Genomic DNA, 12,207 nt, shown 5'->3' with positions numbered 1-12,207 from the left:
AACCTCTGTGAGAATAGTTATCAAAAAATGTAAAGAACATATTGCTATAATGACTTCATAGTCAGTACTGCAAGTGTAGTTTATAAAGGTAGTGTTATTAATTTGAACAATATTGAATCAGAAGTAATCCTGTAAGCAAATATATTATTACAATTACAATGCATATTAATTGAATTCAGAGTCAGACTGAGCACACAATATGAAGCAACATACGCAGATGAGAACAGGAAGTTGTAGTTTTACAGAGCTGTCTGAAGCTTTTTTAGGTAAGTTGTTACTATTTTGTAGTGTAACATTTGACAATAAAGGAGAGCGAGTACAATCTCTGCCTCTCAATTTGGCCTGCCACCAACACTCTGTCTGACATATCATCTCCCTGCTCTCAATCCTCTGTTTCAACAGCCTCCTTCTCATCCTCTGCTTCTTCACCTCCCTCATCCCAGCTCCTTACAAATGTACCGTAACATGGCAAATAGACAAGACCCCCCAGGAAGATTACTGAGCTTTAAATTATATTTCACAGTGTCCAAACACTGGAATTACAATTTTCAAGCCCGTCAAGCGATGCAATGGGGCCCAAAAAGGCCTTTTCGCATTGAACTTGAATTAGGTAAGAGAACCCTACCTCGATCGATAATAAGTAAGGTGAATACATTTTTCCAGTACAATCACTTGAATAGCCCTTATTTAAAAAATGTGTTCCTAAAAGTTGAAAAAATGCACGAATAGCCAAATCCAAAGTTATTTAATGGTTTGGTATGGTTTGGACCAAGGGCTGAGAGGCGGACTTAAAGAAGTCAGTATCTCCTCTATTGACCCCGAGGTTCAAGGAAAGTTAATTAGGTTAAATGTCACACTTCATAGTATTGGATATCACCATATGCCCAATATAACCTGGTTTGCTGAAACAAGAAATATAAGAAGAGAGGGCTGAATCCAAGCTCCAGCTACACTGCGCATGCGTGATACTCAATAGTTGTCCGAGCCTTGATTTAACTGGCCCATCCTTGGATGCGGAAAATCGCCGGAACATCCGGTTAATTTCACACTCTGAAGTCAAACTTGTTTGTATTGACGCACCACGCAGCAACTTTTTAGGAGCGAACGAGGCTCCACCAGAGGAAACGAAGAGCATCGACATCTGAGCGGCTCACAGTCGGTAGTTCTCCATCAGTGTGGCGTCAACGCCTCCGACTTCCGTAGTTACCGAAAGATGGCGGCACAGACGGACCGCGGTGTCCCGCTGAGCACGGTCAGTAGAATAAACTATTTATACAAATTGTGACATTCAATGTGATATTAGGTAGCCAACTGTACTACTGCGACTTTATCTATGTGAATGACAGGGTTAAAATACATCGCACTCATACTGTTTCAACAGCCCCGTTGAGTAAAAGTAGACCACGTATTTACTGCTCATTTGTAAACACGTCAGACTCTCTACCACACACTCTCATTGCATACAGAGATCTATGCGTCTCTTTACGCGAACGTAACTAACTTAAGTGAACTCGAGGTCACATGGGTTATTACTCGGATTCTGCATGCAGATCACTTGTCTTATCGAAGACACTGTTGTATATTGGTAAACGAAAAAAAAGTTAACACAAATACAAAATAATATTCATATTTACCGCTTATTCAGTTTCAGTTGTATCTGCCCAGACAGCATGAGACATTTGCTTCTATGTAGTAGTAAAACCTTTCATAGTAAAATATGCTGACCCCTAGTCCTCTGACTTGGGACCCTTGTTGCTTGACATCCCACTCTCGTTCTCTTTCTCTCCACATTTTCAGTCTCAATACCTTTTCAAATGAGCAAAAAAAAAAAAGATATTAAGAAGACAATCATTTTCCAAACATAGATATTTGTGTTATGACTCAGCTCTCAGATCATTAGCATCAGAGTTTCTCTTAATACAATACACATTTTCAAAAGTGCATTCGTTATGGCATACAACAACTCACAATACATTACAAAAACTAAGAAATTTTACAGATTATTCTGGATTAATGCATAATATTATGAACTTGACTCCTCATTCTCTGTTTGAGAAACCTAGAAATATTTAAACAAATAATGTAGTTGCGTTCGTCTGTTGGTAACTGGAAACTTCTGCGGTACCCTTAAATTTAATGTGAAATGCGTAGGATTTGTGCCAGAACACCTTTAACCTCTGGGTTACAGAACGGTCATCACATCTGTGCTGCGCTTAATGTCCCCTTTGTGTGTCCGAGTGTCGACGTACCACAAAATGATAGTTCCTTGTCGTAGCTTATCACACATTTGTCACTTTCACATAAGACTTATATTCCATGCACTTTGTTTTAACTTTAAACTTTACTCAAATATAAATACTCATGCTCCCATTCATTGCACTCTGCTTATTGTTAAATGTTCTTTGTGTGTGTTATTGTTAAATGTTCTTTTTGTGTGTTATTGTAAACATTGGAAACATACTTGGCAAATAAACGGTTCTGATTCTGATACAGGGATTAAGGACACTTAGATTGAATTTGAATAGGTTAATGCAGTGGTTCTCAAAGTTTTTCTGTAACACCCCACTTTGGAGGAAGAACAATGTTCGGGCCCCACAACCCCAACAAAATTGTAACAAAATGGTCCAATTTTAGGTGACTCCATCCATGCAATTTCAAATAATAAAATAAAGACAATTGAAATCCCGTTCAAGTAAACCAGATTGCTTCATCAGACAAAAACTAATAACATGTGCAATCACTTTGTTGGAACGATGGAAATAGAGTTCTATCCGTGCAAAAAATAACTAATATTTGGCAAAAAAGAAATACCACAAGGTAGCCGGTTCGATCCCAGTCCTCCACATAGTTGCCTGTTAAAGTGTCCTTGAGCAAGATACTTAGGCCCCAGTGGTTCACAGCAGCACACTGCTCCTTCAATACTAAGTATGGGTAGAATGCACAGAATAATTTCCACATTATGGGAATAATATAGGTTTCTTCAAAAAATGTCTTCTTTTTTTAAGAATCTGCATCTTCCCACAGTTTGAGAACCACCCGGTCAATGTATGAAAATAAGGTCACTTTGTTGTAGTCTAACTATTCTATACCTCTTAATTTGCTCCCCGTGCAGCTTTCTCCCAAGTTTCTTCATACAAATTCCACCAGCCACACTTGGCCCTTTAGTGCCATCGCTGAGCTCATAGGTGAGTCATCATCACATGGTTGTGTTATAAGTTTTAACGGAAATGGGCTGTCTAACTTAAGTTTCTATATTACTACATAGTGATGTCATGTCATATTTTAAAGTATTTAATATTTCTTTCTCAGTAATCCACAAGATTCTTCTCAGCAAACAAACAACCAACTTGTCTGCAGCATTAGTTTTATTAATTAAACAATACCCATCCAATTACATTATTTCTTTTGGTTTTTAAAATGACAAAGCACTTTGTTATACCATGTTGTTTTATGTTCTGGCTGTAACATCAAAAGAGCCTTATTAAAATACCAACATATGACCTTTGATGAAATGGTGTTGTAATGTCAACACACCATATAAAACTTAATAAATTATTTGTTAAAGTCCAGGGAAAAATAAATATGTGCTCTGAGTTTATCACACCAGAGAAACATGAGTTTGTAACCACCCAGACATGTTTAAAGGATTAAAAATAATCTGCAATTATATAAAATCTGGTTTACCGCCCTGTGAAAACCACTAGTTTATCAGTCTAATACCATGCAACAGTTCAGTCTTTTCACATGTTTTCAACAATTATTTTCTCAGATTTTTTTGTTTATTTCCCAGGACTTTCATGTAAATATGGAGGAATTTAGTTTTAAAATTTTAAAACCAACAAATTTCGGATTATTTAAAGACGTGGCGCCTGCTTGATTCCCCTGTCTCACTGGTATCTGTAATTCAAATTTTAAGTTTACCAATACAAAACTCAAGTCATTGCCTTCTTTGTTGTACAATTATGCAGTATTTATTGAGTACATTTAATTTTGACTTTGGCATCTATTGTTTTATTTTAAGATGGCTATTGATAGCTCTGTAGAAAACCATAAATATGTGGCGCATATACTCGAGCACTAAAAGCTGCCAGGTAGTACTCCACCTAGTGGAGTATTGCATTTAATTAACTAAATTGTTACTTTGAACAGACAATGCCTATGATCCAGATGTCAGTGCCAAACAGTTCTGGATTGATAAGACTGTGGTCCATGGACATGAATGCCTCAGCTTTATGGATAATGGAAATGGACTTAACCATGAAAAAATGCATAAGATGCTCAGGTACTGCTATGTTTTCGGGGGGAAATTAAGGAAAATGTGTAATAGTTCCACTGGACAATGACATTGCACTGCCAACATTGGCATCCGGAATGCCCATTGCGTCAAAGTTTGAATAAGCAAATGTTGTACAGGATGCTGCATTGATGTGTAAACCAGGACATGAATTATATACTTATGAAATAATCTATCCGTTTCTCTACTCTAGCTTTGGGTACAGTGACAAGACTACTATAAAAGGTGTAAAGCCAATTGGTATGTACGGTAACGGTTTCAAGTCTGGATCCATGCGACTTGGCAAGGACGCCATCGTGTTCTCCAAGTCGGATAAGGCTTCATGCGTTGGGATGCTCTCTCAAACCTACCTGGAAAAGATTGGTGCTAACCAAATAAGTGTACCTATTGTCTGCTTTGAACAGAGAGAGAGAAACAAATATATCCTTCATCTACTACATTGAGGCACATTGAATCATGTTGATAAAATTTCATGAATTGTCAACTGAATCAATTACATGAAGACTCCAGTGAAGTTGTAGGCCATGTCTACTACCACGCACTTGCGCACTTCGAGCCCTGACTTTGAGTGCTTAGTGCGCCACACTGACAAAACCAGCAGAATTCATTGCACTAAATGTACCCGGATGGTGCACTGCAAAAGGTCAAAAAATGTAGTGTAAAGCGATGGACACTACTCGCACTGAACGGGCACTATCTTGGCTACGTAGCGGAAGAGGAGGAGCCATTTCGCCAGCTTTTTATTAATTCATTTAAATCCTCCTGCCGCGATTGTGGAGGTGTCGCAGTTTCCACATAGGTTGGAGAAAGGGGAACACGAGGGACAAAAATAGGGTAAGAAGTGCGTTCATTTTGTCAGTTTTAGTTTTGCGAGCAGATTTGTGGACGTTACTTCCGGCTTAATTTTCGCGTGTGCCGCAAACAGATTTGCGTGCATCACTTCCGCCAATTGGTTAACGTAAGTGTTCCATTTGATACAGCGCTTATCAGCAACACAGTGCACTACATATGTTAGTGCACTGTGTTATAGTGTACTGTATTGCAGTGTACTTTGTAAAGTGTTCGGTAGTAGACACGGCCTAGAGAAATCTGAAGTCCACACAAATAGTTTAACGTATTGATGTCAGTCTGGAAGATAATTTAATATGAGTCCTTTTGTAGTTAGTAATTTTTTGAATGTATTTCATGTGGGTTGGGTAGACGTATACACAGATTTTTCATGAGTTTGACATGTTTTGGAGAAGCACATTTTCTCTCAATCTTGCACCAGACTGTTATATTTCCATTTGTCATTGGAAGTTGTCCTTAACTTTGGCTTTACTCAGTGTAAAAGAGGAGCACAAAGCCAGCCTGCAGGACATCCTGGAATATTCCCCTTTCAAGACACAGAAAGAATTGCTTCTTGAGGTCGATGCTGTCAGTTCCAACTCGTCCACAAAGAAAACTGGCACGCGGATTATCATCTGGAATCTCCGAGGGTTTGTCGAGTTCTCACATAGAAACGCATGTTTTATGTTTTAGTTTGGAAACCAATTGCTACTGCCTGTGTGTGCCTCAGATTTGTACAACAATCAGTGAAGAAGATATGTTGACACCCTAACTACTAACCATTCAACTCTCAGAAAATCATTCCTATAGAAACTAACATGAACTAAAGTCCAGCTGGAGGTATATATAGCATTCAGGTACATGTGTGTATCGAAATGTAAGAATTGTTTGTTGCGCAACCGTTTGTCCACTGTGCAAACAGCAGGAAGGTTGTTCAACTTAGTTATCAATAACACTTGTGTTGCATGCAATTCTCTGTTTGTTACAGATTATTTTTTTTCCCTGTAAAGAATAATCAGTGTTAGCCATAAAAATCCAAGATAATCCAAAGACTTGAAGATATGATTATGTTTTTAACAGGACATCTACTGGAACAACTGATTTTGATTTTGATACCGATCGTTACGATATCCGAATTCCAGCTGATGTCTACGTAGAAATGAATAGTACTCAACATCCAGACAGGGTCACTTCGAACATCCCCGTGAGTTTTTACTCACTACGGGTAAGGAGCAGTAAATTGTACGTCTTCAAACAATTCTTAACGATTAAGTTATACAGGAGTACATCATTAATAATTGTGTTTTAATGGATGTAGGCCTATTGCAGTATTCTGTACCTGAAGCCGAGGATGCAGATCATCATTCGTGGTCAAAACGTGAAATCTCAGCTCATTGCTAAAAGTCTTGCCTCAATCAGAAAGGACCACTACAATCCCACTTTCGTGGTATCCTTTCTTCATAGAGTATTGATACTCATGTTTAATTTGAGGCATTTCATATGTGCACAGGGAGTGTTTCTTGAGTTGTCCTTAAATATTATTTCAGCAAAAACGTATTCCTATTACTTTTGGCTATAACACCAAAAGTAAAGACCAGTATGGCATTATGATGTATTACAAGAACCGACTCATCAAAGCCTACGAGCGCGTGGGCTGCCAGCTCAAGGTGAGTTGTGTTGTTTTGATGAGCTGCTTGTTTGGTACACATCGTCATGGGTTTTTACGAATGTTATTAACCAGTGTTCATGTTTCTGAAACGTTGCCTGCTGCAGGCCAACAACAAAGGTGTTGGGGTCATTGGGATCATAGAGTGTCACTTTCTGGAACCTACTCACAACAAACAGAGCTTTGATGAAACGGATAAGTACAGGTAATGGCACCAAAGCCAACTTCTGCTTTGATCACATGATTATGATTGAAGTGAGTTTCAGCATTACCCTTGCACACAAACAATATTTGGAAAGTATCAACAATGTTACTGAATTATTTCTCAGCATAGGGTCAGTAATGCAGAAGTGTGATTTCTTTTTACAGGAAAACTATGATCAGTTTGGGGACCAAGCTGGAGGAGTATTGGAATGAAATGTGCTACAGGAGAAAGATAGAGCATCCAAACGCCACCACACCAGTGGAAGATACCATGTTAGTACATTTTGCAGTGATTGACATCATATATTCTACACACATATGTGTCTAACCATCTAGGCTTCTGACATGCTCTGATACTTGTGTCTATCTATGTCCTCAGGAAGCGCCCAGATCAAAACTGGGCACAGTGTAATGACTGTTCTCACTGGCGCAAACTTCCAGATGGGATCGATTGCAACAAGCTGCCAGATCAATGGTACTGCCGCATGAACCCCGATCCTCAGTTCAGGTAACCAGAGCAATATAAAAAAAAAAACTGTTGTAACTGTAATCCTATGTGATGAAATAAACCACTATGAATAGATATGCCAATCTGTTTTTTGTAAAAGTGACAGTCTACTTAGTGTAAAAAAAAGATATCTCAGTCTACAATATATTTGTTAAAAATAATTGTAAGATAATTTATGAGAACCTGTTTACACTACAACACTATAAACTTTTGTTTTAGTTTTTTCATCACAAAAAGTCCATACATGTTATAATATAATAATAATAATATAATAAGCTTTATTTGTATAGCGCCTTTCGCAGACCAAAGTCACAAAGCGCTTTATAATAACAACATAAACAATACACAGTTAAAAAGTACATATAAATTAAAAAAAATAAATTAAAATAAATTAAAAAAGGCCAAAATATCTCAGTGTCAATCAAAGCAGCCCCAGGACAATTAAGTAAAAGCCTGGACAAATAAAACTGTCTTTAGTTGCCTTTTTAAAGGAGTCAACAGACTCCATCAAGCACAGGGAGAGCGGAAGACCGTTCCAAAGCCTGGGGGAAACAGCCTGGAAAGAACGGTCTCCTCTTGTCTGGAAACGAGTGCGTGAGACCATTAACAGATTTTGATCCACAGACCTCAGAGCCCGAGTTGAGGTGTAAGGCTGGATCAAATCACATATATATGGTAGAGCCTGACCGTGTAAAGCTCTGAAAGTTAAAACCAGAATTTTAAAATTGATCCTAAAGGAAACTGGCAGCCAATGGAGAGATTTAAGGATAGGAGAGATGTGTGTCCTCCTATTAGTGGGGGTCCGAATTCTTGCTGCGGAGTTTTTGCACTAACTGCAGGCGAGACAACTCCTTCTTGTTTAGACAAGAAAAGAAACTATTACTATAGTCTAACCGCAAAGATACAAATGCATGGATGATCAGCTCCAAATCATGTATGACCAGTAACATAAACGGATATTTACATTTTTGAATCAAATGTCAAAATTATACATTTGACTCCAACTTGATTTGCAGGTGAAATTAACAAGATTAGGGTGTGATACAAAACGTTTCGACACATTTCTCTATGTATTGACCAAAGGAAGTGCCCAAAACAAATATATGCATTATTCAAGAGTCAAGATTCAAGATGTTTTTACTGTCATATACACAGATATCAGACAGTTATTCTACACAATGAAAAGCTTATTTTGCTCGGTCCTCCTAACACAGAATTACAATAAACTTCAACTAAAAAATGAATAAATAAAAAATAAGGCACACAATATAAAAGATATAACAGTATTGCACAAAAATATAATAGTATTGATAAGATAAATATGATAAAATATGATGAATTGATAAATAGATAATATGATAAAGAGCAGGAAAGGCAAGATCTCGCTACCTGACACGGTGCCATTTTTCAGTACTTTTTTTTACGCCTATACCAGATGGTAATTTTCACCAGACCTGACAAGCGGTCCAAATATGGTGAGTTTTGGAGTATGACAAGTCCCCTTAAAAGGCGCCCAATGTGAAAAAATAAAAATCAGAGGAAAAAAAATAATATCCCTAACAGTTTCAATAGGGTCCTCTCGGACTGACTACGTCAGTCGCTCGGACCCTAAAAATAACTAAGTTCAGAGCGAGTGAAAAAAACTCTTTCGCTTTTCTGTTGTGCTATCAGGAGAAGAGTGCCTGGCAGTCTAGTGCAGGATAAGTTTCTTCCAGACTAAAGCTAGGATCCCTGTCCTCCAGACTCTAACTGAGAGCCCTGCCCCAACCCCTAAGGGCTGGGACAGGGTGAATATGATTTGTATCCTGTTCTAGTAAAGTTGCTTATTAAGTTGTTTTCTCAGAATCTGGTGTTCTCAGAATCTGACATCTGGTGAAAATCCTAATCAGACCGAGATCTGTTGAAAAGTATTTTTTCCACTCTCTGTGCATCATCTCTTGTACCTCACAGACACACTTAATCCCTCCTCCTTTTCTTCAAGGGTCAATCCTAATTCTTCCCTCTAAGGTCAACTGAGGGTTTGTTGCCTAATATGGTGACACTGGCTGCTGTACCCTATTTCATAGGAGAACTTTTTACAATACCCATAATAATAAAAAAAGATTATAAAACATAGCAACTTATGCATTTTATATGTTCTAATCACAAACTTTACTTGAAATAAAGACCAAACGGTATATACACTACCTGGCCCAAAAAAAAAAGTTACTGCCAAAAAAAGGTCACACACACTAATATTTCGCCTTTCGCTTTGATTACGGCACACACTTGCTGTGGCATTGTTTTGATAAAAAAAAAGCCTTGTCCAGCACATCCCAAAGATTATCAATGGGGTTAAGCTCTGGACTCGATGTGTGAAAATGATGTCTCATGCTTCCTAAACCACTCTTTCACAATTTGTGCCCGATGAATCCTGGCATTGTCATCTTCAAATGTGCCCGTGCCATCAAGGAAGAAAAAAATCCATTGATGGAATAACCTGGTCATTGCTGAACTTGGTCGTTGCTGAACCTAGACCTGACCAGCAACCCCAGATCATAGCACTGCCCCACAGACTTGTACAGTAGGCAGTAGTAGTTAAATCCAGGTGACTTTTTTTGGCCAGGCAGTGTATATTAATTTAATAGTTATACAAAAAAATGGTTGTACATGAAAAATCAGAATAGTTATACATTACACTTTTTTACTTTCATAATTTCCTTGATCACTCAACTCTGTGTGTGTGTGTGTGTGTGTGTGTGTGTGTGTGTGTGTGTGTGTGTGTGTGTGTTCATCAGTCTCTTGGTTCTGGACTTCAGACTCCTGTTGTGTTTGCCTGATGGCAGGAACGAGAAGAGTCTGTGTTGTGTCCCTGATGATGCGGTTTGCTCTCCTGGTTACTCTGGACTGGATATACAGAAATGTTGTAATATGTTAAACACAAACGTACTGGTACAGTTAAGATGTTTGGATGTGGCCAGAAATGTTCCGAACAAACCCATATCAGTCACTACTTTGAAAACCGGATGTTGTGTCCCTTGGCTCTTTCCGCTCGTTTGAATATGTTTCATGTCAGTGTCAGGCACGCTGTCTTCAGTCCGGCCCCGGGCCGCTACCGGCACATCAACAACCTCACACACACACTGCCAAGGGGTCTTCACACCGCCCCCTTTTTTCCTGCGCAGAGTTTAGAAATTCAATTATGCTTAAATCTAGCGGGAAAGCAAGAAAACAATAACACAAGCACACGATTATAAATGTATTTGTAATAAACAAACTAAAATACGTGTATACGCAACGTGTTGATCACAGACGTATTTGTAGTACGTCAAACACCGACGTAATGAGGGAGAAATACTGGTTTATTTAGCCACAGCGACCCAACCCCGGATAAGCGGCTGAAAATGAACCTGGCTTTAACAGCACATTTTGAGTTGTCAGTGACACGACAGACCTTTTCTGCATCTGTAGTACATTGCCCTAGTCTCGTGAACAATCCCACCGGCTTTTCCACGAGCGTTGTATGTTTGGTCTTTTGATACAGCTTTAGCTCTGAAGTCTTCAGTGCTGCGTAAGCTAGCGTTAGCAAAGCTAGCGTTAGCCCTCACACCACATACTGGGCTCTGGGATCCACCTCGTTACCTCCGTTCACAAAGCTTTACTTCGTGAAGACATACTTGCACAAACATCTAGACGTTCGGCAGCACTTTCGTCTTAATTTTTTCGTTTTAACTTCTAACTTTCGCTACAGGCTAGATGCTAGCTGAGTGTCTTCTTCTGCATATCGGAGCTCGCTAAACACCTGAAAAATGGAAAGTTTTGGCGGCCCTCTAGGTGGCGCTCGCGGCCCAATGGTGGGCCGTCGCCCTATGGTTAAGAATCACTGCAGTAGACTAACTTTTTACAGCAGTGAAAGTAGGACACATGTTTTTGTCTTTCGATGAAAGAAAAAAGTTCTACTCACAAAAAGTTGTATTATACATGTTTGCTTGCATTTATGCTCATGACAAGGTAAATACAGTTAAATTACCCCAACATTTCCAGTTTCCCGTTAATGCCCGTTAATTCCTGTGGAAAGTTTCCAACTCTAAATATTCCCGTAATTTTGCAACCCTAGTTGGTAAGGACGCTCTCCACCATACATCTCTAGAAGTTGCTGGGAATTTTTGGTGGCATGCCAAATTTCCTTAGCCTTCTTGAGATTAAGATATTTTGTCCAAAATAGTTTAACCCAACGCAGCTCAGACTCTGGATATTCTCAATCTCTATCTATGTTGCCCTCCTAGGAGCTGCCAGGTGGAGGAGGAGGCTGAGGACTCAGATGATGATCAGCCTACGTACTGCAAGACCTATAAACAACAGTGAGTCCCATTTAACGTTTGCCCCAAAATGTAATTGAATAATCAATAAGAAATGCATGTTTCTGTATTAAGCTGCCAAAAGCAGCCCTAATACTTTAACTGAGCATAATAAAGGAAGGTACTTGCCTTCTCTTACTCCTGTGGGTTTTTTTATACAGAGAGAGGGAAAACAAAAGGATTCAAGACAAGGAAAGACAAAAGGTAAAAAACACATTCCATACTTTAAATCACCTGCCATTTCTCTGCATACTTGTGTTGTGTCCTCCATGTGGTGCCTCTAACACAAGGGTGGGCAAACTACCGCCCACAGAGTATTATAATTATTATAATATAAAATAAAAAATATATATCTTTTTATTCATCATAA

General features: G+C 38.8%; 1 protein-coding gene across 3 annotated transcripts in view; it reads left to right on the top strand.

Moving 5' to 3' along the window:
* The first annotated feature begins 997 nt into the window (after positions 1 to 997).
* morc3a (MORC family CW-type zinc finger 3a) overlaps positions 998 to 12,207 on the top strand; it is a 19,634-nt gene continuing 8,424 nt past the window's right edge. For all 3 annotated transcript variants that reach the window (XM_068571943.1, XM_068571942.1, XM_068571941.1), the window contains exons 1-13: positions 998 to 1,252; positions 3,113 to 3,185; positions 4,150 to 4,282; positions 4,488 to 4,714; positions 5,616 to 5,772; positions 6,203 to 6,347; positions 6,441 to 6,569; positions 6,670 to 6,789; positions 6,896 to 6,993; positions 7,158 to 7,265; positions 7,372 to 7,500; positions 11,766 to 11,840; positions 11,999 to 12,041. In XM_068571943.1, coding sequence (XP_068428044.1) covers positions 1,214 to 1,252; positions 3,113 to 3,185; positions 4,150 to 4,282; positions 4,488 to 4,714; positions 5,616 to 5,772; positions 6,203 to 6,347; positions 6,441 to 6,569; positions 6,670 to 6,789; positions 6,896 to 6,993; positions 7,158 to 7,265; positions 7,372 to 7,500; positions 11,766 to 11,840; positions 11,999 to 12,041 — 1,476 coding nt within the window. In that variant the 5' untranslated portion in view covers positions 998 to 1,213. The remainder of the gene's footprint in view (positions 1,253 to 3,112; positions 3,186 to 4,149; positions 4,283 to 4,487; positions 4,715 to 5,615; positions 5,773 to 6,202; positions 6,348 to 6,440; positions 6,570 to 6,669; positions 6,790 to 6,895; positions 6,994 to 7,157; positions 7,266 to 7,371; positions 7,501 to 11,765; positions 11,841 to 11,998; positions 12,042 to 12,207) is intronic.

This window comes from Clinocottus analis, unplaced genomic scaffold (genome assembly GCF_023055335.1).
Source record: "Clinocottus analis isolate CAN_PGR_092001 unplaced genomic scaffold, fCliAna1.0.p SCAF_12, whole genome shotgun sequence".
Taxonomy (NCBI): domain Eukaryota; kingdom Metazoa; phylum Chordata; class Actinopteri; order Perciformes; family Cottidae; genus Clinocottus; species Clinocottus analis.
The sequence above is the reverse complement of the archived record's forward strand: the minus strand, read 5'-3'. Positions and strand labels throughout refer to the sequence as shown.